The sequence below is a fragment of the Dendrobates tinctorius genome, unplaced genomic scaffold (genome assembly GCF_039654945.1).
Source record: "Dendrobates tinctorius isolate UK_male_01 unplaced genomic scaffold, ASM3965494v1 ptg000064l, whole genome shotgun sequence".
NCBI classification, from domain to species: Eukaryota; Metazoa; Chordata; class Amphibia; order Anura; family Dendrobatidae; genus Dendrobates; species Dendrobates tinctorius.
The window spans coordinates 14,700,731-14,725,624 of NW_027361732.1; the positions used below are offsets into that span (position 1 = coordinate 14,700,731).

The 24,894-nt window shown below is 43.6% G+C and overlaps 1 protein-coding gene across 2 annotated transcripts in view; it reads left to right on the forward strand.

The window, feature by feature from the left end:
- Positions 1-24,894, forward strand: part of VWA8 (von Willebrand factor A domain containing 8) — a 670,166-nt gene that overhangs the window by 162,505 nt on the left and 482,767 nt on the right. For both annotated transcript variants that reach the window (XM_073580317.1, XM_073580318.1), the window contains exons 7-8: positions 2,343-2,507; positions 11,336-11,385. In XM_073580317.1, the coding sequence (XP_073436418.1) occupies positions 2,343-2,507; positions 11,336-11,385 (215 nt within the window). The remainder of the gene's footprint in view (positions 1-2,342; positions 2,508-11,335; positions 11,386-24,894) is intronic.

Below are 24,894 nucleotides of genomic sequence, written 5' to 3' on the forward strand. Positions count from 1 at the left end.
TTCACTTTCCCAATAATGATGCTTTTTTTATATAGGGATGTTTGATACGTTGCAAGTTAGCTTGCTTTAATAAACATTGATGCACCCTATCTGCATCGGTCACTTTAATTACCGCCTTTATTGAAAGGTTTAAGTACTGATGTATATTTAGTTTAATTTTATCTATATATAAGGAACCTTCATTTTGACAGGCAGTGCGCATGCGCGTTTCTGTCAATGCCCCGTTGTTTTCTGCCGTGTCATAGATGTGAGCGGCGCATTATATGTGACGCCACCCACTGAGACGCTGGATGGGAAACTACATTTGTTTCGGGTGGCATATGATGGGCGCATGTGCCGCAAGTGTCCTGCCTCTAATGAAGACGTCACAGTTTCTTTTCTTTCTAGCGTGTAATGGTAATCAGGGCAGTGATGCGCATATAATTTGACACTCCTCTTCGGGTCACATGACGGGGTAGGGGCTTTTTTATTGGTTCTTTAGAAAGATTTAAACCCCTCACTGACACCTATCTAACCACGCCCCCGGAAGAAGCAGCAGGGCGAAAACGCGCGTCGGGGCGCAGGGGACAGCGGCAGGATTGAAAAAACGCACCATCAGGTATAATTAAAGCATCCTCTTTTGGGCTTTTCCTTGCAGGAGTTTATAGTTACAATGGGCGCATCATTTATGTTGTGTACAGGGAAGCGCATTGATTAATGAGACAAAGTTACTAGTCTCAGGTCCTCCATTGTGGATGTAATTTGGATGCTATATATGAGCTGTATACTATACGTTATAAATAGGCCTTCTTTATTGGGGTCTTTTTACTTGATAAAAGATATGATGTTCTATGCTACATTCAATTAAGCCCTAAATAAAGGGAGGATTAAATGTGTTGCTTTACATTGAATGCGGATCCTTTTAGGGCAGCCTAACTTGTAAGCAAATGGATCAATAAATTTTGGATGGATGCCTAGAGCACTAATCACATTTGTTATATGATAAATGAATATAGGATCCTTATGCTGACAGGGAGACGTGTCCTTGGGGTATCTGTATTTATTGCCTGTGGAATATTGTGTTCAAGTTATGCTGTAGTCTCCTAGATTGGGGTATTTTTTACTATAATAGATATGTGGTCTTGTTGTCATTATAACATGATTTTGTAATAAATGATAATTTTTAATCTTATTTTTTGGTTCGCTCCTTTAATGGTGAGCTCATTAATTTGTTGCCACCATAGTGTTGTGTATCTTGCCTGGAAGTGCCATTTTTTGTATATTTGGACACTTTGTTGAAATATGGTTTAAAAATGTAGCAGGAATTTTTCAAGGAAATTTACAAAATTTATTTTTTTGAGGGACCTATCCAGGTTTGAAGTGACTTTGAGGATCATATATATTGGAAAACCCCAAAAGTGATACCATTTTAAAAACAGCACCCCCTGACATACTGAAAACTGCAGTCAGGTAGTTTATTAACCCTTCAAGTGATTTTCAGGAATTAATGCAAAGTGGCATGACTGAAATGAAAATGTGTATTTTTACCACCTAAGTGCCGCTAACTTCTGAATAGGTTACAACAGCCGTCAGACTCTAAGGCCACTATTTGGTCGTGAATTGCCATGGCAAACATCTGGACCACACAATCATGATCTCAGGGTGCCGATGAGGATAAAGAGGAAGCCCCCACACTCCGTTAACCATTTATATCTAGTCACTATTGACAGCAGCATCTAAGGGGTTAAACAGATTTTGACGGTGCAAACACTGATGGTGGCTGATGCAGCAAGTTGTCATCTATAGTGTACAGCCGACAGCTGCTGGATTGTCACCTGTATGAGGATGCTATTCTCTTATATCTCAGGTCAGTTAAAAGACGTATTGGCGGTCATTAAGGGGTTAAACCTCAAATTGTACATAAAAGCAAGGTGTAAAATGAAAAGAACAGAATCTCTCAGTGCCACATATTCACATACAGTATGAGTATACTTATAAATGTCAGGATCAGAAACATAATGTCAGAGAATAGCAGAATTACTTTTAAGAGACTGCCAGGGTATATTTCTTTTCTTGATAACAAGTCTGTTGTACCATGACACTGGCACAAAGTCCTACTGATGGTGCATGTGACTGTAATTCTTGGACATTTTGGTCTTATACATTTAAAGTTGCCACATTTATGCTTTACTTATTATTCATATGCCTGTAAAGTGTACAAAAAGCAGATGTCTTCCACATAAAGGTGGAGGATGGTTTCTACAAGCGTGTAGTTGCCTGTGCCAGCATGGTCTTTCTCCATTAAAGCATGTAGGATGTACAACTGAAGTTAAGCAAGTTTCGTCTTTTGCTTCTATTCCCAGGAACACAGTAAGGAGGAACTGGACACATGGAAGATTGTGCGTGTCAGCGAAGATTTTCGAGTGATTGCCTTGGGTTTGCCAGTTCCAAAATATTCTGGCAATCCTCTCGATCCACCACTGCGCTCCAGATTTCAAGCCAGAGATATTTATTATCTGCCATTTAAGGTAAAACTTTGTGCTAATTGTTTGGCAGCTCTAAACAAGCATTTCGAAATATGTTTTGATTCAGAAACTTGTAATGAAATCGCTGGCTGCTACTGTGAATGAGAGTGAAAAGAGTTCATGTTGAAGCTAGTTTTCAACATTTAGCTGTAATTTTTATTAGGATATTTCAAAAATAAAGAAAAGCTTAATGAGTACCAGCAAAGAATTGACAAACCATCAATAAAAAGTGTACAAAATCAATTAGACATCCATCAGTCTGAAAAAAATTGGAAAGGAATATAAGAGCAATAAATTAAAAACTAAAAAAGTAACGCTTAGAAACTCATTACAAATAACCAGCATATCAATCAATAATCCCCACAATTATATAGAATAAATGATACAAGACACCAGATAAGGGGTGACATATATAGGAAGAGACAGGAGGAATACAGGTACAAGGAGAATAGGTACATAATTGTTAGGTCTATATAAAAAGGCACAGCAGAGGTTATATGTTGCTCAAAATAGTTTAGATGTCCCATGGGTGCTATATTGCTTGAAACAACTCCACTGAGTTATTCGCCGGTATAAGCCACAACTTTTACATTTCAATCAACTTATTGTAAGCAAACTAAGATTAGATGGCCAGAAAGGAATGTTCCTTAGGGGAGCAACCCAATAGTAATGGAATGTGCCTTAGGGGAGCAACCTAGCAGTATATTAAATGTCAGGAAACAAGAGGTCCCCCTAATCCCTATCACACAGCATTACTGATTTGGGTTCCAATGCCGCCTAGAGATCCAAGAAAAATAAATGTGACGGATTGGACGGACATTAATTTGGACAATGGGACCCTGAACAAAAGTTTAAAAGCATTACAGTCCTATAGGGAAAAGGGTCATTTTGACTGGTGAAATGCAGCTTATTAGGTAAGATTTCCATTCATTGAGGAGGGAGTGCAATTCACAAAAGAAAAGGTGCAAAATTACTGACATAATCTTGTATGTCTTTCTTTTGATCTAGAAAGTTATGACAAAGAAGGTCTGTTGTAGTAGGAATATTTACTGGCAACTCAGTTGGGAATACCTGCCGTGGTTGCAATCGTCGTCCTCCAGACTGCTCCACCGGTCTGTCCGCTCTGACGGCAGCGCTATCGCGCGCTTGGATGGTGCGACTACACCTAATGGTTCCTCATGTGTGGATCTGGTGAACATTGTGGGATCACGGGACGCTGTGCTTCCCACTTGTTTTGCAGCCTGAGAGACTTGAGATGCTGTGTCTCCCGTCAACACAGGACGCTACCTTGCCTGGTGTTGGCCATTAGTGGAAATGTGTGCACCCTGCTATACAGGTGAACAGGGAGTGGCTCCCTGGACATGACTGGGAGGACTGCATCACTTGATTGTTATCCTTAAGGGGGCTTTACACATAGCGATATCGCTAGCAATATCGCTAAAGTGTCACTGATTTTGTGACGCAGCAGCGATATTGCTAGCGATATCGCTACATGTGATACTTATCTTCGACCGGCTCCCCTGCTGGCTATCGCTGATCGCGAGAGTCCATTTCTCGTTGTCGGCTTCCTGCTGGCGCCGACGAGCGAGCCATGGACGCGGGCGGGAGGACGTCTTCATTGCCGCATCTGAAAGGTAAGAGCGACCCGACCCCCGACCGCTGCTGCCTCGCTAGTGAGATCTGCCTGTTTGGCAGCTCACTAGCGACCATTTAGCGATGCACCAGCGATCCTGACCGGGTCATATCGTGGTCGGGATCACTGGTGCATCACTAAATGAAAAGGGGCCTTTAGATTTGGGCTAACTTTGTAGGCCTTTATAGGCCTGCTTCTAATCCAGTTCCGTCCTGTTTATTCAGTTCCCTTGTGTAGTGGTATGGTGAGTGCTTCCTTGTTGAGCTCTGGTTGCTTCTCAGTAGTAGCTACGAGTAATGGTCTTTACTGGTTCTTCCTTATAAGCTCATGTCTCTGGGTTTCCCTTTGGTTTTCATTTGGGTTTTTTTGCTGATAGCTTTAGATTTACTCTTGTACCTGACTCTACATAATCCGCGTGACCAGCTGCCAGTTATCCTGCGACAGTAATCTGGGAGGGGCTCTGTAAAGTCCCCCCCCCCCCCCCCCCCGGGAGTGGGTGAAGACTATCCCAGCTCTTAATGACTTGCCTAGCAGTGGTGGCTTGTGCAAAGTGCGTCTGTGACTGCGCTTTTGCTGTTCTGATGCGAGTCGCTACAGAGTAGTTATTCCTGTGCATTACCAACTCTTCAGTTATGGAAGTATTTATTTTATAGTCAGAGAGACGACCATACTCGGGTAGTGTGGTGTGATTAAGGAGGGTGGCATAAAGGTTGATGAGTTTGATCAGTACATAGTCAGCTAAATGAGAGATTTTAAACTTTCTGTCTCTGACCTACCTTCACTCCCTTTAGGTCTCAGTGTTGTTGAAATCTACCAGTTAAAGGCTCAATTGATAAGTAAAAAAAAAAGGGGCAATCTTGTCTTGTGCCGTTAAAGAGACTAAGTACTTAAAAAGAAAAATGAGGCAGTGTAAAGGGCCTGTCACACGAAGCGATATCGCTAGCAATATCGCTATAACTTGTGACGTTATAGCGATATTGCTTGCGATATCGCTGTGTGTGATACTTACCTACAACCGGCTCCCCCGCTGGTTATCGCTGATCGCGTGAGAACATCCTGGACTGTTTCTCGTCGTCAGCTTCCTGCGGCGCTTCTGTGGAGAGACAAGCGACGAGCGTGGACGCGGGCGGGAGGACGTCAGGATCGCCTAGTGTGACAGGTAAGTAGCGACCCCCGACCGCTGCGATGTCGCTGGTGAGATCTGCCTGTGTGGCAGCTCACTAGCAACCACTTAGCAATGCACCAGCGATCCTGACCGCGTCATATCGCTGGTCGGGATCGCTGGTGCATCGATAAGTGTGACAGTACCCTTACTTTTGCCAAAAGGATTGAATAAGAGACTAAAGATAGCCGTCAAATAAGGATCCAAAGCCGTAAAAGAAATCTTGGCATAGCAATCCACGTGCTCCTTCCCCCCAATCTGCTTATATGGCCATGTTGATGTCTGAAAGAAAATGTCATGCACACCTTTAGCAAAGCAATCTGTTGCTCCCTGCATGAAATATCACTTTTTAATTTGCATGCAAAAGATGCTCAAGAGCTCTGGGAGTGGCTAAACACTTTCCAAGCTTCTGCTGCCACACTTTCCTCTGCTTGACTGATATTTTACTGACTTTGTAATCAAGATCTGTCAGTCAAGCAGAGGAGAGTTGGGCTCAATGGGAACTGGAGACTGGGAAGCAGAGGTTTGGAAAGTGCTTTAGCACTCCCAGAGCACTGAAGACTCATTTGCATATGAAATAAAGCAGCAATTTTCCAATCAAGGAGCAACATACAAGACATGGATCTATTTTCTTTTAAAGAGCAATGTGACCATATAAAGAGTTTGGGGTGGATTGGTGTTACAGATAAATTTGCAGAGTTTTGAAGAAAGTTGTCCAGCTTACCTGGTTGAAAGCCTTTTCAGCATCAAGGTTAGTCTGACCATCTCTTAACCACATCAATTAAATCTCGTCAGGTGTTCTCCCCTCTTAGTCTGCTAGGAGTGAACCCACCTGGTCGTTATGGATGAATGTGAGTAGCTAAGCATTCAATCACTTCGGCAATATGCGGGTGAATAGTTTGAAATTATAAAGGGAACCTGTCAGCAGGATTGTGCAGTTAACCTGCAGACAATGTCAGGTCGGCGCTGTTATACTGATTCAAATGATACCTGGTGATGAAATCTGTCTTATGGTGGTTGCTTAATCTTTATTATCAGTATTTTGTTAGTGATATGCTCGTGCTCTGGGGCGGCCTGTGGGGGGGAGGGGGCTTCATGTGATGCTCTACTTAGCTGTTCATCTGTATGGCTTCTGACGTCACTGGTCCCTTACTGACCTGCCCCCTGTTTTACATAATGAATATTATATATACTGAGGGAAAAAAAAAATCACCTGCAGCAGGCAGGGGCTGAAAAATGCTACGGCGCAGGTGCCGGCAGCGTCATCTTGAAAAAGGCTATTTTTTTTTTCTCTAGCAAGATGGCACCGCCTGTGCAATAGCATCTGTCAGCGATCGATTTGTTTTAAAGTAAAGATATGTAAACCCATCAAAGCCTGGTGTCAAGCCAGTAGTCAATTCTTTAAAAGTATTAGTGAGCTTTTCCTTAGATAATGCCGAGTTAAAAGATCTACATATTAAAAAAATATAGAGATTTGAATAATATTTAGGGAAAGGAGCAGGTATATCCTTTGGATACCCTCAAAGATTCCCCTAACCTCTTGCAGAAAACTGTTGAAAGAGCAGTCCCGTAAAAGCCTTCCAAGAGGGCATGAGCCTTGCCCCTTTCATAGTACAGCTTAGAATAATACCAAGCTCTACTTTATATATTGCTAGATCTTTTACTTTAGCTCTAGTATCAATCAGTTTGTGTAGGAGGAAAATCTAGGGCCTAGTAATCATCTTAGGCTATGTGCACACGTAGTTTTTTGGGTGTGCGGATTTTGTAGAGAAAACTGCAGGTAAATCCGCATGACAAAAGTCCTGCGGTTTATCTGCGGTTTTACACGTCATAATGGATGAGGTGTAAAACTGCAGCGTTTCTGCACCAAACAATTGACATGCTGCGGATTGAAAACCGTGCGGAAAAATCCGCAGCATGTGCACAGCTTTTTTTTATTTCAATAGGAAATAAAGGTACTGTACAACGCAGCAGAATCTGCTGCGGAACCCGCAGGTGCAGAAACGCTGCGGAACCGCAGCAGAATCCGCACTGTGTGCACATACCCTTACATTCTGAGGACCAGACTAAGTTCCTGAGATGTGATCTGGCAGTGTTTCTATAAAGTAATTGTCTGGTCTAAAATGAAAAGTCTATACAGTCATTCTGTGTGATTCCTCCCATTGTATTCACTGAGCGCAGCAAGGATTCGCCGGTGTCTGCTCTGGAAATGGCTGTCAAGTATGCCATATTCATACTCCTGGGAAGAATCCATCTAGTGGGCACAGCCTTGCTCAATACGGGTTCTGCCCGGGAGTATGCATATTGCATTACTGACCGTCAACAGCAGCGAATTCTCGCAGCTCGCAGCTTTTCATTTTAGACCAGACATCCCTGATGCAAATGCTGTGCAGGGACTTTTCCAGACTGCATTTTGGGCCTCTGTAAAATGGACAGCAATGTGACTAAGCGCTCAGTTTCCCAATTAAGAACTGAACATGATTCATAATACTTTCCCTAATAGCTAGGGTTTTAATTAAAGGGGTTGTCCGGGCTTTTCACATAATCTCAGTACATATCTGGGCTGCAGAATTATGACAATAAGTAAATTACTTTCTGTCACTAGTTTCCACGGTTTTCTAGATACTCTGAACAGAACGTCCAAGGGGGGGGGGGGGGGTAATAGCATTGAAATGATAACTGGTCGTAACCTCCTACTCTACTCCAAACATGCCCTCTATAGCAACAACCCCACCCTCCATAGCTACAGGCCCTCCCTGTCCACATGAAGAAGCCCTCATCACACAGTAACAAATCCTCCCCCTCTAGCAGCCTCACTGCAGAGAGCAGACCACCCAGCTGCTCCTCCCCCAGACACACACTGAACAGTGATCTATGGAAAGTGAAAGTAGTGAGAAGGGAAAATCGTCAGATTGCTACTTTATTTGTTGGTTATATATGGAAATAGCTACTCATAGTAAGTACCTGCTCTCACACCTGTTTTTTGTTTGGATGTGCATGTGTATACATAGACTTTTTGACTGAGCACTCCACCCCTCAGCCCAGTTGCTGTCCAGTACACATAAATTGCCAATTTAGGTGCTAAGTATGCTCAATTTTTCAAATTTTCTAATGCAGCAATGCAATTCAAATGTCATATTTGTTGTTTGCATACTATAGCGCTTTAGAGTGCTACTTTATTTGTTGGTAATTTATGGAGATGGCTACTCTTAGTAAGCACCTGTTCACACCTGTTTTCTGCTTGGATACTCTCATCATTCTCCCCTGATCGCGCCAATCGCTGTGTTCAGCACCCGCCGGGGAACAGCGCTTACTGCAATGCTTCTTCCCTGGCGCCCGTCCATGTGGTACTGATGCGACACACGGTTGTCACGCATGTGCCACATGTATTACACAGACACTGACATCTCTTGTACTGGAAATATCAGAACGTGTGAAAGAGGCCTTATGGTGGGTTTTTATGTTTGGCAGCTGTCACACGCTAAGACGCTTTTCATTGCAAAAAATAGTTTTTGCATCACCACATTTTGAGCGCTATAATTTTTCCATATTTTGGCCCACAGAGTCATGTGAGGTCTTGTTTTTTGCAAGACGAGCTGATGTTTTTATTGGTACCATTTTCGAGTACATGGCATTTTTTGATCGCTTTCTATTCTGATTTTTGGGAGCAGAATGAAAAAAACCCAGCAATTCATGAATTTCTTTTTCAGGGGGCGTTTACACCGTTCCGGGTGTTGTAAAATTGATAAAGCAGTTTTATTTTTAGGCTCAGTATGATTACAGCAATGCCTCATTCATATAGTTTTTCTTTTATGTTTTGGGGTCACCATGGCAACGATCGGGACCCCGCATCACGTCGCAGGGTCTCTGATCCTAAGGCTGAGGGGCTATCAGCCCTGTCCCGGCTTCAGAATGATGCGATCGTATTAGATCGCAGCATTTCGAGGGTTAAAGTGCTGGCAGCAGTCTGTGGTCTGTGACTGCTCCTGGCACCTAGTGCCGGATATCAGCTGTCAATATCACCTGACACCCAGCAGCTATCGCCTGCAAACAACCAACAAATAAAGTAGCAATCTGTAGCGCTATAGCGTGCAAACCTGAAATATATGAAATTTATAAAAGAGGATTCACATAGGCAGGCTCCCAGCAATGAGGATCGCCTTATCATAACTGCTGGCAACATTTGAATTGGCCAATTTATGCGCTAAGTATTCTCAATTTTTCCAATTTTCTAGAGCATTAATTAATGCAATTCAAATTTCATATGTTTCATGTTTGCATACTATAGCGCTGCAGAGAGGTACTTTATTTGTTCTTCAAACAGAGGCTGGACAGACATCTGTCTGAGATGGTTTAGTGAATCTTGCATTGAGCAAGGAGGTTGGACACGATAACCCTGGAGGTCCCTTCCAGCTCTAACTTTCTATGATTTTATGAATTTGCTTCCATTTGGGTCCTACATAAATTGCCAAATTTGGTCCAGGAATCTAAATCGTAGAATTTTTTTAAATTAATTTTGCTACTTGTTTCTCTAAAATGTTGCTGTAAAAAATATATCTATTCTATTATTTCTAAACACTGTTTTTCGGTGATTACTTTTTATCTCCGTTCATACTGCACCCATACACACAAATGATACACCATTTGAAAGGTAAACTTGCCCCCTTCAGCAAGAAAATAGCCAAACAAACCACACATCAACGGTTTGATCACAAAATACAGTTTAAAGATTAATATTCATAAACCTGCAGTAAGGAAAAATGACCTGCAGGTGGAACCACAGTACCCCAAAGCACACTACCACAAAGCTGCTAACAGATATCACAAACAAATCCAAACATTTGCCTTGGGGGTCTTTCCAGCTTGCCGATCTGCTTGCCCAGCCTATTTTAGCCAAATTGGAGGATTGCACAATTCAGTGCAGGTGAGGCACATATGCAAACATATTTGTAAACATGCACTGCCTATTTTATTGCACACTTGCTCTGTTCATACTCCACCCACAAAACAAATGATACACCATTTGAAAGGTCAAATTACCTGCAGGTTGCACCACACTTCCCCAAAGCACACTACCACAAAGCTGCTTACAGACATCACAAACAAATCCAAACATTTGCCTTGGGGTCTTTCCAGCTTGCTCAGTCTGTTTCAGGCACATTGGAGGATTGCACACTTCACTGCAGGTGAGTCACATATGCAGACACATTTGTATACATGCATTGCTTTTTCGGTGATTACTTCGCCCCTCACACACAAATGGGGAGTCACATATGCCAACACATTTGTAAACATACACTGCTTGTTTGCTGATTACTTCGCCCCACCCACACAAATGGTACACCACTTGAAAGGTAAACTTGCTCCCTTCAGCAAGAAAAGAGCCAAACAAACCACACATTCACAATTTTATCACTAAATACAGTTTAAACATTAATTTTCATAAACCTGCAGAAAGACACAATGACCTGCAGGTGGCACCTCAGCCAGAAGACATTTTGTGGCCTCTACTTGTCAAACCAATTTATTGTATTAATAATTTACATATATGAATACCTGTCTGTCTTCATCATCTCATGAAATACATTTACATTTGACCAGCTTGCTTTTTCTGAAATTGCCTGCGCCCCTAACGACCAATGTGCGAAAATTTTGCACGGGCCAAGCTAGTAGATATGTTTGTATATTAGTAGATTAAATGTGTTTTTATTAATAGAAATATCAGGAAAAAAATGTTTCCTATATCTGGTAATTACAGTTTACATGTTATATAGTTGATTTTCACTGGTTGGATGAATATATATATATTTTGTTTTTCCAACCATATTGGCGATTTTTGTTCAACCTTCCAAAACCCTTATTCTACCATGAAAAACGATTCAAAGATTGTATGTCATCTGTAGTATGATTAAGCTATATGTTGCCAGCTTAATGCTGCCATCACTGAAGATTAAGGAAGGGCGCCACAATCCTGACAATTCGGACTGTTGTATTTGGAATATGTAGTTGATCTTCTGCTTTTTTTCACTCAAACAGGATCAGCTTCAGCTACTGTACTCAGTTGGACCAAATGTCCCGGCAGAAAGGTAAATTGTAATGAATGCTCGTTTTTCTCAGTAGTTTATTTTTGTGTCATCTTATGTTAGAATTTCATTTTTTGTCTTTGTAACATCGATATTTTTCTATTATTTTTTCTTATATTTATCTAGTATCTGCTAGACATAGATTTATATTGAGTCTGTGTAGCAAACCACATAGCATAATCCCCTGCACAAGTGCATGAAACAAATGTTTTCCTCACCCTGTTCCCCAGTTCTGCGCTCCACTATGCTTTGTGTATACTGAGGCTTTGCGCAACAGTGATCTAATGATGTCATTGCGCTTGCTGCACTGAGACTCAGATGCACAGGCTGAACGGTGAAACACGGAGCCAACTACCTCCCTGCTCCACCATTTTTTTCAACTGTATGCTTCCTGAATATGCAGATATTGGTGAAATTGAGACGATGGGCAGGGGGCAGTTGTATGATTGTACAGGGTGGGCCATTTAAATGGATACACCTGGATGGGCCATGTATATGGATACACCTAAATTAAATGGGAATAGTTGGTGATATCAACTTCCTGTTTGTGTCACATTAGCCTATGGGAGGGTAAAAACTTTTCAAGATGGGTAGTGACCATCGCGGCCATTTTGAAGTCGGCTATTTTGGATCCAACTTTATAAATGGCCCACCCAGGTGTATCCATATAAATGACCCACCCTGTATTATGCCACTATTTCCAGCCTTTTGGCTGTTCTGTCTGCCAGAAATACACTGGATGCCTCATGACGTATTGTTTAAGCAGTTCCCATTATAGCCTATGGATGATGGATAGAACCTAGCATAAAAACAGTAAATCAATACCCTGCAGTAATAGTAATACATTTAAATAACATTAGGTATTTAGTTGACACTATTTTGATCAAAAGAGCCTAAAAGCCATCCCATTGCTTTGTGACAAGGTGTGGCCAATAAGGGTGGTCTCTGAGTTTAGTAATTCACCTCGGTAAGTGACGGGAGCGAGGGGGTGGGGAATGCAGAGCTAGTCCTGGGTTTGACTGTGTTTCTCACCTGCCTGTTGAAAGCTAGATGGACAATGTGCACATCACCCAAATGTGCAAAGTACAAGAAATTACGGCAAAACGGGGCCAGCATTCTTGTTAGTATAGATGCACATTCACACTACGGCCATTAGCAGATGGGTTGTAGATGTCACTGTTGGTCATCCATGTGACAGATTCTTCACCCATAGGCTGTCATGGTATTCATTTAATATATCTATCGTGAAAAGATTTTAAAAAGCCAATGATATATTTGTATAGTGGAGCCTTTGTTGAATGCCAGGAGTGTTCCCCAGCTCCAGTCCTCAAGAGCCACCAACAGAACAGGTGTCTAGGATCTCCTTAGCATTGCACAGATGATGGAATAATCACCTGGGGAATACTGTGGAAATCTTGGTAATGTCATCAATAAACTTCTATTTTAAATAAGTGCATGTGTTTAATAGATCCTTTTTTTTAAGTGTACTCTGCCTTTTTCCTTTATACTGACATATACTGGTCAGATAGAAGGCTAATAGGCTCTCTTGGCTTCCATCTGGTGATAGAGCCGTATAGACACATTTAGCAGGTAGATCCGGAGCATTCTCTGCATATAAGCAAAGCATAGGGCAAAAACAAGGATGAGAACAGGACCTTAGATTATCACTTTTTTTTCCTATCTCTGTTCCACCTTTTTTCTTCTCTACTACTAATCTATTGAAGAAGAAAATGTAAACAATAATATGGTGCTCTCTTTGTCATTCTGCACCGGCATAGCTCAGGTGGATTGTGCAATTTCCATGGTTCTTTCCTTGCAGTATATCAGTATAGACCATGCGTCACAGGAGTCTCCAGTCCTTGTTAGAAGCTGCTGTATGCTTTGAATCACAGTCATATGAGAAGGGTGCTGATGATACTGAGGGAAGCCATTGACAGTAGAAAATGTTAGAAATTTGAAAATAAGCATAGTAATAACAGTTTTAACATTTATTGTACAGTACTTTAATGACATAAGAGAAACCTTCTCATCTGTTGGCCAGTTGGATCATTCGAGTGGGCCATTAATTTATCATTGTTGCCAGCACAATTCCTTATATAAACATGCAGTCTTCTGCTGATATCAAGCATGCAGTATGGGAACAGAGCGCCATTGGGCTGTCCCCATATACAGTCTTGTTGGCCTATGTGAACCGGACCATACTAGAGCACCAATACAAGTAGACAGCCAGTCTAAATAGGTTTTCGATTTCCAATTAGACTTTGAAGCCTTATCTGAGAGTAACATAATATAGGGGCATAGATTGCCCAGGGACTTTTCCTGTGCTGCTTACTGTAATATTGATAAAATAACAGTTTGTTGACAGGAGATTATCACTAGCGGACTAGTAAATCTGCTTCTGGGTAGCCCTCCCATAATCATGAGCTCCATATAACCCGCCCCCACCACTGATTGGCAGCTTACTGCCTCTTCACAGTGTATAGTGGGCAGAGCTATACAGAGTTCAGCATTCAGAAAACTAGCAGATCTGCAGCAGAAAACTCTGTGATTTTATGTAAAATGCAATGTGCAGCCCTGTAATTGGTACATCACAGAAACCAGGATCTTTGCCCCTTTTAAAAGAAATCTGTCACTGGATTTCACCCCCAATCTATTCCTTGTCCAGCGCCGCTTCCTCCTTCTTGACTGACGCCCAAAATACTGTGTGATGACAGGCACAGAAGCCATCAGTCAGGAGGAAGTGGTGCTACACAGGAATAGAGCTGGAGTGACAGAGGCTTTAGATCTTCAGTAGCTCTTCAGCCGCATTAACAATTGAAACGCTGATTTCTCAGTAGAGGAAGAACAGACTGGCCATGTAAAAGTGTTGCTGGACTTGTGTTTGAAAGAGCTGCATACGCATAGAAATAATTTGCGGTGTGAAATCCTGCTGATAGACCCTTTACAACAGTTCTTTTACCTGAATATGCTGCCCTCTGCAAACCCAGTATAGCTTGGGGACAGGTTTTCCCTTCTTATAGCTAAAAGGCACAAAAGCTGATTGTGCTAGTTAGCTATTAGGAGAAATCAAACAGTCAAGCAGACTCATTTGCTACACAGCAGCCCATCAGTCATCACTGAACTTGGCCGGGTAAGGCAGGGAGAAATATTTATGTCCATATAAAGACAGATCTGTCTAAAGCTGGGATCCTTTCTTAGGAAACATGCTAGGTTTTTAAGCTGATTAAGGCTGACAGCCCCATCATGACGGATGATTACAATGGAAGATGTTTCCTATAATGAACATATAGGACTCAGCGTAATAATGTATTCCTGCGTACACCACTGTGAGCCATTTCCATCTCATGTGCCAAGGTTCCTTGTTATCAGTGAGATGTATCATCTTAAATCTGACCCTTAATGCAATCCCTAGACTAATTTGTGATCTAAAAAGGGATAAAGACTAATTGTTATGAACTCATTTCTATGGAGGATGATGTGAAGGAAACTGTTGTGTTTTTAATATGGAACATTATACATTTTATCCATGAGGCAGCGTGTAATGATGTGATTTAAACACTGCTTTCATGTCTTCTTTTCCATGTTTTTTTGGGTCTCAGAGTAATATTTCTATTTGCTCTACTTATTAGACAAATCATGCATCTTAAGAACTGTGTTTTTTTTAACCCCTTTCTGACATCCGACGTACTATCCCGTCCATGGTACCCGGGCCCTTATGACTGTGGACGGGATAGTACGTCGGGCCCTTTCATGCGATACCGCGACTTAAGTCGCGGTGATCGCATTAAAATTCCGACGCCATCTCACCTTACAGAAGATGGCGTCGGCCTCCCGGGCTGCGATCCCACCCCCCCTGCATCCAGAGCGCTGTGATTGGCTGTTCAATTCTGAACAGCCAATCGCAGCGTTTCTCATTGTTTCAGCCAATCAGTTTGGCTGAAACAATGATGTCATAGGCTAGGATCGGAGTACCAATGTAAAAAAACCCCGGATTGGCGCGATCGCCGATCTAATCGATCGCGCCAATATAGCGCCGCTGTGCCCTGCCAGTACCGGCCCGGATCGGTGCTATATTAGCACCGATCCTAGGCTGGAGCCTGGTGCAGGCCCAGCAGGGCTTGCAGGAGCTGGCTGGCGCGATCGATTAGATCAGCATTCGCACCAACCACAGGGCACCGCTGCGGTCACGAGAGGTCGGACGCAGCAAGAGCTCCTGTGCTGGGTATTGTGGTGCCCGCAAAACTTGGATAAGTGACACACGTCACTTATCCAAGCTTGTGCCTGCCGTTTTTCATTTTTTTCACCCCCCTTTGTGCCACCTAACTACAACCCTAACTGTTGATCCCTGCCCAATCTCTCTTCATCCACCCCAATCCCCCATCCCCCTTTTTTGTACACCCCTCCACCCACCTTTGCGCAGCCGCCGAACGTTGATTGGCATCACTCGTGCTCCTTTTTTTTTCTCAGCCCCCTTAGCGCCAACTCCGCGCACACATCCCCCAGCTGGCAAACTTTGATAAGTGACACAGTTCACTTATCAGAGTTTTTGCCTGCCGTTTTCCTTTTTTTTTTTCACCTCCCCCCTTGCACCACCCCGTGCGCACATCCAGCAGCCTAATTTTGATAAGTGACACTTATCAGCTAGGGCCTGCTGTTTTAGACTTTTTTCCACAGCTTTTTCTTTACAGAAAGTTTACAGCAATCACTTCCCCCCCCCCCTCACGTACACATACAGTTTTCAATAAAGTGTTCACCCAAGCACCATATTTACACAAAAAATGTCATCAAATTCCTTCTTCCTCTTCCCCCTCCTCATCTTCCTCTTCGGGTCCTGCGGAACCGCCACGCAGACCCTCCAGGACAGAAGCTGAGGCAGCGCCCACCCTGCCCGCAGCTGACCCAGTGCTCCCCATATGGGCCTCGCCCCCCGAAAATTACGAGCCACTGATTCCTGATTTTGTGGCAGAATCAGGAATCAAGTTTGACACCACCCGCCTCACAGAAATTGACTTTTTCAAAGTCTTTTTCTCTGAGGATTTTGTTAACCTCATGGTGGAGCAAACTAATTTGTACGCTCGTCAATTTTTGGAGCAAAACCCGCGTTCATTTTCAAACTGGTCTCCTATAGACACAGTTGAAATGACGCAGTTTTGGGGCCTGGTCCTCCATATGGGGATACTGAAGAAGCCGGAAATTCGGTAATATTGGAGTGTTGATATTTTATACAACACTCCAGTGTTCCGAATGGTCATGGCCCGGACGCGTTTTGAGGCCATCCACAAGTTTCTGCATTATACTGATAATGTACAGTGTCCCGCACGAGATGACCCCAACTTTGACCATCTTTTCAAAGTTCGGCCGGTCATCGAACACTTCAACAAAAAGTTTGCTGAAGTGTACGTGCCCCAAAGGGACATCTGCGTGGATGAGTCCTTGGTTCACTTCAAGGGAAGGCTGCGATTCCGTTAATACCTGCCCAGTAAGAGGGCCAGGTACGGAATCAAACTCTATAAGCTGTGTGAGAGTACCTCAGGGTACATCTACAGGTTTAGAGTTTACGAAGGGAAGGACACCCGGATTGAATCCCCTGAGTGTCCTACTTTCCTGGGAGTGAGTGGGAAAATTGTGTGGGATTTGGTGCACCCACTGCTGGATAAAGGTTATCACCTCTACACTGATAACTTTTATATCAGCATCCCACTCTACAAATCCCTCTCTGAGCGACGTACCGCAGCCTGCGGTACTGTCCGCAAAAATCAGAGAGGCCTCCCGAAGACGCTACTTGGGCAGATGCTCCGAAAAGGTGAGAGCAGAGCCCAATGTAGCGACCACCTGCTGGTGGTCAAGTACAAGGACAAGAGAGATGTCCATCTCTTGACCACCATACATGGTGATGGCAGTACCCTCTGCAATGTACGGGGTACCTCTACACAGGTCCGCAAACCGACATGTGTAGTGGGGTACAACAAAAACATGGGGGGCGTTGATCTCTCCGATCAACTCCTCCAACCGTACAATGCATTGAGGAAGGCCAAGGTGTGGTATAAAAAGCTGGCCGTGCATATCATCCAAATGGCAATGCTCAACGCATTCCTTCTGTCACAATGTGCATGCCCCAGCGATACGTCGTACCTTCAGTTCCAGGAGGTAGTGGTTAAGGCCCTGATGTTTGGTGCTCAGGAAGGAGCGGGCCCCAGTACTTCTGGAACTGAAGGTGCTCGTATTGTACCAGGTCAGCATTTTCCGGGGGTGGTCCCGCTAACCCCAAGAATAGGTAAGCCGCAAAAAAGGTGTGGAGTGTGTTACAAAAAAGGAATACGCAGGGACACCACTTATCAATGCGACACCTGCCCCGAAAAACCTGCCTGTGTATGAAGGATTGCTTCAAATTGTACCACACCTCCATGCACTACTAATTTACATTAGATTAGTTGGGGGCACATCTAGATTTGTTCTTTGGGGGTCTAGTATCCAAAATGATGTCACATGTGGGTTTTTTTTTCCTGTTTAGGCACATCAAGGGCTCTGCAAACGGAACATGACGCCAGCAGACCATCAAAGTCTGCATTCCAAAACGACACTACTTCCCTTTCGAGCCCCGACGTGTGCCTAAACAGTTTTTTCCCACATGTGGGGTACCAGAGTACTCAGGACAAATTGGGCAACTTTTTTGGGGGTCCAATTTCTCCTGTTACTCTTGGGAAAATTAAAAATTGGGGACTAAATGATCATTTATGTGGGAGCAAAACAGGATTTTATATTTTCACGCCCGGGCATTATAATCTTTAGTGAAACACTTGGGGGTTCAAAGTGCTCACCACACATCTAGATAAGTTCCTTAGGGGGTCTAGTTTCCAAAATGGGGTCACTTATGGGGGGTTTCTACTGTTTAGGAACGTAAAGGGCTCTGCAAACGGAACATGACGCCCGCAGACCATTCCATCAAAGTCTGCTTTCCAAAACGTCATTACTTCCCTTTCGAGCCATGACGTGTGCCCAAACAGTAGTTTTCTCCCACATGTGGGGTATCAACGTACTCCGGACAAATTGGACAACGACTTTTGGGGTCCAATTTCTCCTGTTACTCTTGGGAATATTTAAAATTGGGGACTAAATGATCATTTATGTGGGAACAAAACAGGATTTTATATTTTCACGCCCGGGTATTATAATCTTTAGTGAAACACTTGGGGGTTCAAAGTGCTCACCACACATCTAGATAAGTTCCTTAGGGGGTCTAGTTTCCAAAATTGGGTCATTTGTGGGGGGTTTCCACTGTTTAGGCACATCAGACGCTCATCATTCGCGACATGGTGTCCGATCTCAATTCCAGCCAATTTTAGGTTGAAAAAGTTAAACGGGGTTCCTTCCCTTCTGAGCCCTTCCATGTGCCCAAACAGTGGTTCCCCCCACATATTGGGTATCAGCGTACTCAGGACAAATTTGACAACAACTTTTGGGGTCCAATTTCTCCTGTTACCCTTGGGAAAACAAAATATTGGGGACTAAATGATCATGTTTGTGGAAAAAATATTATTTTTTATTTTCACGCCCGGCGTTATAAACTTCTGTGAAGCCTTTGGGGGTTCAAAGTGCTCACCACACATCTAGATAAGTTCCTTAGGGGGTCTAGTTTCCAAAATGGGGTCACTTGTGGGGGGTTTCCACTGTTTAGGCACATCAGACACTCGTCAAACGCGACATGGCGTCCGATCTGAATTTCAGCCAATTTTAGGTTGAAAAAGTCAAACGGGGCTCCTTCCTTCTGAGCCCTGCCATGTGCCCAAACAGTGGTTCCCCCCCACATATTTGGTATCAGCGTACTCGGGACAAATTGGACAACAACTTTTGCGGTCCAATTTCTCCTGTTACACTTGGGAAAATAAAAAATTGTTGCTAAAATATCATTTTTGTGACTAAAAAGTTAAATGTTCATTTTCTCCTTCCACGTTGCTTCTGCTCCTGCGAAGCATCTGAAGGGTTAATAATCTTCTTGAATGTAGTTTTGAGTAGCTTCAGGGGGGCAGTTTTTAGAATGGTGTCACTTTTGGGTATTTTCTGCCATATAGAACCCTCAAAGTGACTTCAAATGTGAGGTGGTCCCTAAAAAAATGGTTTTGTAAGTTTTGCTGTAAAAATGAGAAATCGCTGGTCAACTTTTAACCCTTATAACTTCCTAACAAAAAAAAATGTTGTTTCCCAAATTGTGCTGATGTAAAGTAGACATGTGGGAAATGTTATTTAGTAACTATTTTGTGTCACATATTTCTCTGTTTTAAGGGCATAAAAATTCAAAGTTTGAAAATTGCAAAATTTTCAAAATTGTCGCCATATTTCTGTTTTTTTCATAAATAAACGCAAGTTATAGCGAAAATTTTTTACCACTAACGTGAAGTACAATATGTCACGAGAAAACAATCTCAGAATCGCCTAGGTCCGTTGAAGCGTTCCAGAGTTATAACCTCATAAAGGGACAGTGGTCAGAATTGTAAAAATTGGCTCGGTCATGAACGTGCAAACCACCCTTAGGGGTAAAGGGGTTAATGTTCTGTTCATGTGTCACTGTGTGATCCTTTTCTAATAAATTAAGAGGATCTGGGTTTAGAGTAAAGTTCATACAGGTCCTGTATTAGTTTTTATGCTAAATGTATGACAAAAACAACAACACTTTTTTTTCTGTTTTCCATATCACAATCTGTATATTTATATAAAACAACCTTACAATTTTCACACTGACCACTACACCTTATACTACATTCATTCTTGTGGTTCTGTAACATTACTTTTCAATAGTCTCACTCAATCGCAGGATTTCAATGACCAGTAAGACTTCTACAGTTGCATGTAAAAGTTTGGACACCCCTGTTCAAAATGACTGTTATTGTGAACAGGTAAGCAAATTGAAGATGAAATGATTAGTGATGAGTGAGTATACTCGTTACTCGAGATTTCCCGATTATGCTCGGGTGAGCTCTGAGTATTTTGGCGTGCTCGAAGATTTAGTTTCTTTCGCCGTAGCTGCCTGATTTGCGGCTGCTGGACAGCCTGAATACATGTGGGGATTGCCTGTTTGTTAGGATATCCCCACATGTATTCAGGCTGTCTAGCAGCCGCAAATCATGCAGCTACGGCGACAGAAACTAAATCTCTGAGCACATCCAAATACTCGGAGATCACCCGAGCATGCTCAGGAAGTCTCGAGTAACGAGTATACTCACTTATCACTAGAAATGATCTCTAAAAGGCCTAAAGTTAAAGATTATACATTTCTTTTGTATTTTAGGCAAAAACAATAAAATAAATATATTTTCATCTTTGACATTTTTTAAAATTACAAAAAGGAAAATGTGCACCCTGCATGATTAGTACCTAGTGGCACCCCCTTTTGAAAGTATCTGAGCTTGTATCCGCCTTTTGTAGCCAGCCAAGAGTCTTTCAATTCTTTTTTGAGGGATGTTCATCCATTCTTCCTTGGAAAATTCTAACAGTTCTGTGAGATTCCTGGTTTGTTTTGCATGCACTGCTATTTTGGATTCTATCCACAGATTTTCAGTGATGATCAGATTACTATGAGGGCCATTGTAAAACCTTCAGCTTGCGCCTTTTGAGGTAGTCTATTGTGGATTTTGACGTGTGTTTAGGATCATTATCTGTTTGTAGAAGCCATCCTCTTTTCATCTTCAGCTTTTTACAGATGGTGTTAGGTTTCCATCAAGAATTTGTTGACATTTCATTGAATCCATTCTTCCCTCTACCCATGAAATGTTCTCTGTGTCATTGGCTGAAACACAACCCCAAAGCATGATTGATCCACCCCCATGCTTAATGTTTGGTGAGATGTTCTTTTCCTGAAATTCTGTGCCCTTTATTTTTCACACATACACTACTGTTCAAAAGTTTAAAGTCACTTAGAAATTTCCTTATTTTTGAAAGAAAAACACAGTTTTTTCCAATGAAGCGAACATTAAATGATTCAGAAATACACTCTATACATTGTTAATGTGGTAAATGACTATTCTAGCTGCAATCGTCTGGTTTGTAATGCAATATCTTCATAGGTGTATAGAGGCTCATTTCCAACAACCATCATTCCAGTGTTCTTATGGTGCTTTGTGTTTGCTAACCGTGTAAGAAGACTAATGGATCTTTAGAATACCCTTGAAAACCCTTGTGCAAGTATGTTAGCACAGCTGAAAAACGTTTGACTGATTAGAGAAGCTATAAACCTGACCTTCCTTTGAGCTAGTTGAGAATCTGAAGCATTACATTTGTTGGTTCCATTAAACTCTCAAAATGGCCAGAAAAAAAGAACTTTCATGTGAAACTCGGCAGTCTATTCTTGTTCTTAGAAATTAAGCCCATGCGAGAAGTTGCCAAGAAACTGAAGATTTCCTACAACGGTGTGTACTACTCCCTTCAGAGGAGAGCACAAACAGGCTCTAACCAGAGTAGAAAGAGAAGTGGGAGGCCCCGCTGCACAACTGAGCAACAAGACAAGTACATTAAAGTCTGTAGTTTGAGAAATCGGCGGCTCACAGGGCCTCAACTGGCAACTTCATTAAATAATACACTCAAAACGCCAGTGTCAACGTCTACAGTGAAGAGGCGACTTCAGGATGCTGGCGTTCAGGACAGAGTGGCAAAGAAAAAGCCATATCTGAGACTGGCTAATAAAAGCAAAAGATTAATATGGGCAAAAGAACACAGACATTGGACAGAGGAAGATTGGAAAAAAAGTGTTATGTTCAGATAAAAGGGATTTTGAATAAGGACTGCTATCACTCTATTTTGCAACGCCATGCTATACCCTGTGGACAGCACTTGATTGAAGCTAATTTCATCCTACAGCAGGACAATGTCCCAAAGCACACCTCCAAATTATGCAAGAACTATTTAGGGAAGAAGCAGACAGCTGGTATTCTATCTGTAATGAAGTGGCCAGCGCAGTCACCAGGTCTCAACCCCATTGAGCTGTTTTGGGAGCAGCTTGACCGTATGGTACGCAAAAAGTGCCCATCAAGCCAAACCAACTTGTGGGAGGAGCTTCTGGAAGCATGGGGTGAAATTTCTCTAGATTACCTCAGCCAGTTAACTGCTAGAATGCCAAAGGTCTGCAATGCTGGAATTGTAAGTTTGAAGGAGAAAATTATTATTTCTCTAGTCACCTTCCATAACAGCTACTTCGGAGGATGTCTACCCCGCCCTAATAGGGGACATGAACAGGAAGAGGTTAAATATCCCTCCCCTTCCTGCGACCACCAGTGTTTTCCTGTCCCCTATGGGGCATGAAGAGGTCTACGATGGTGCTGCCGTGGCCGGCGATCGGGAGCACCCCTCTCCCAGTATCAGCTGGGATACCTGTCAGATGCCGGGCAGCCGAGGTCGGAGGCCTTGCTCTCCTCCTCCGATGGCTGCTCCCGTCTCCGCCTGCATTGTGGGACTCTGGACTCTCCCGCCTCTCCTGCGCCTCCTTTGGGGGTAAAGCGAGGCGGTGATGTGCACGCCGGGGTCCTCTAGATAGCTCCCCGGCTTCCTCCTCCGTGCTGCCGGTTCCCGGGGGTTCACGCTGGCCGGGGGTGGCGTTCCTCCACTTCGGGCGTTACTGGGCTTTCCACTGGGGCGCGCGTCGCTTAGGGGCACGCGTCACTTCCGGTTTGTCCCTATGTGTTCCACGGTGGAGCGCATGCACGCGCGCGCCGGGGGGCGCGTTACTCCTTTGAACAGCGGTCACATTCTGGGGCGTCCTCATGTGGTTCCCCCCATTGGGCCAAAGGGAGGAGGAGGTGCACAAACAACGCTGGACCCTTGATCTTTCAAGGTCCGTGTGAGGAGATCACCAGGTAAGACCTGTCTGACACTGACTGTAGACGGCATGGACGATGACAAGCCCTCTCTCTCTGCGTCTGCAGAGCCCAGCATACCCCCTCCTACTGTAAGTAGCAGGCGTCGGCACTGGCTATCCAGCGTTATTTACTAAAATGGCGTAGCATACCTCTCTCTTTCTAATATGGGGAGAAAAGGTCTCTGACCCTATGAGAACCAGCCACAAGTGTAAAATGTGTGCTGCCAGACTCCCTCGACATACGGGGAAAACTCTGCCCGTCCTGTACAGAGAGGTCCTTTGCGCTGAGCAGCCCTCTCTCCTGGATAGCATCAAATCCCTCATAATACAGGAGGTTCACTCCTCCATGGCTTCCTTCTCCCAGACCGCCTCCCTCTAGGAGGAGTAAGAAAGCTCTGATAGAATCTGACCCAGACTCAGACGAAATTCAGTCCTCGGATTCAGAGGACGCTTGGGAGATTGAGGGTTCCTCTTCCACGTCCACCCCTAAAACCAGGGAACAAGAAATATCACTTGGTTCCGGGAATGTGGGTGAGCTAATCAGTATGGTTAAGAGCACCATAGGGGTGGAGGAGGAAGAAGTTAAATACACGGTACAGGACGATATGTTGGGCTGAAGCCCAAAGGAGGTGTCCTGTACACGAGAACGTACAGAATCTGATCCTCCATAAATGGAGGCCTTCATATATAAAAATGAGGGCTCCTCCCAGCTCAAAGATCCAATGGATCGAGGAAAAATACATATATTTGAGAGCTTATCAAGGAAGTCTTGGGACACCTCTACAAATCTGCTAGAAAGCTAATATGGCTTTCACATGCCCTGTCTCTGTGATTACGCACAGACTCAGGACACCTTAGGGGGAAAGATACCGGACGCCCTACCCGTACTGCAGAAAGCAACGAGGTTCCTAACCGATGCTTCCGCTGGCGGTCGCTAACAACTTGGGACCAGGCCGGGACCAGGAAGACCAGCCTGTAATTCGCAGGTCTCGGGTAATTCTTTAATGCATCGGCTCTTCTAGGCTGAGCATGACTGCTCTCACCAGGTCCGGGTAGCCGCAAAAGCGGCCGTCCTTTTTAACTCCTCTAGAGGAGTGCCCTGGTTAAAATCCTAAGGGAGGCGACTTATCTCCAAATGGTGCGCCATCCCCTTCCAGGGCCACAATGGGTTCAAGCCTGTCCTGGATAACATCCTGGACACAGCTTCGGACAAAAGCATCTCTTCCGAAACATAGAAATCCTAGGAGACGGATTTTTCGTCCCTCCCAAACCTCTGTCAACAGCTAATCTAAGCTGAATTTGCATGCCCTCATCAGATCACAGCCGCTAAGCAGCTTGAAACTGGGCCAGTACCGGCATGAGAGACTGGCTGAGATTCCCTGGTCCTGTTGACATACTCAGGAAAAGTATAGGGAGACAGGGGCTGGAACATCCTTGTCCTTAACCATCAACAGACCCCAGATAAGCAATGACGCCCGGTTGGGGTACGTCTCTCGCTCTTTTTTACCCTCTGGCAGTCCATCTCCACAAATCAGTGGGTCCATCGTACCATATGAGATGGACTAAAAAAAAAAAAAATTGGGTTCAAGAGTCCTTCCCCGTAATGCTTAGGGGTAACCTCCCTACAGCTCCTCTCCTTCAGGGCTCCTTACCAAAGATCTGTTCCGGTA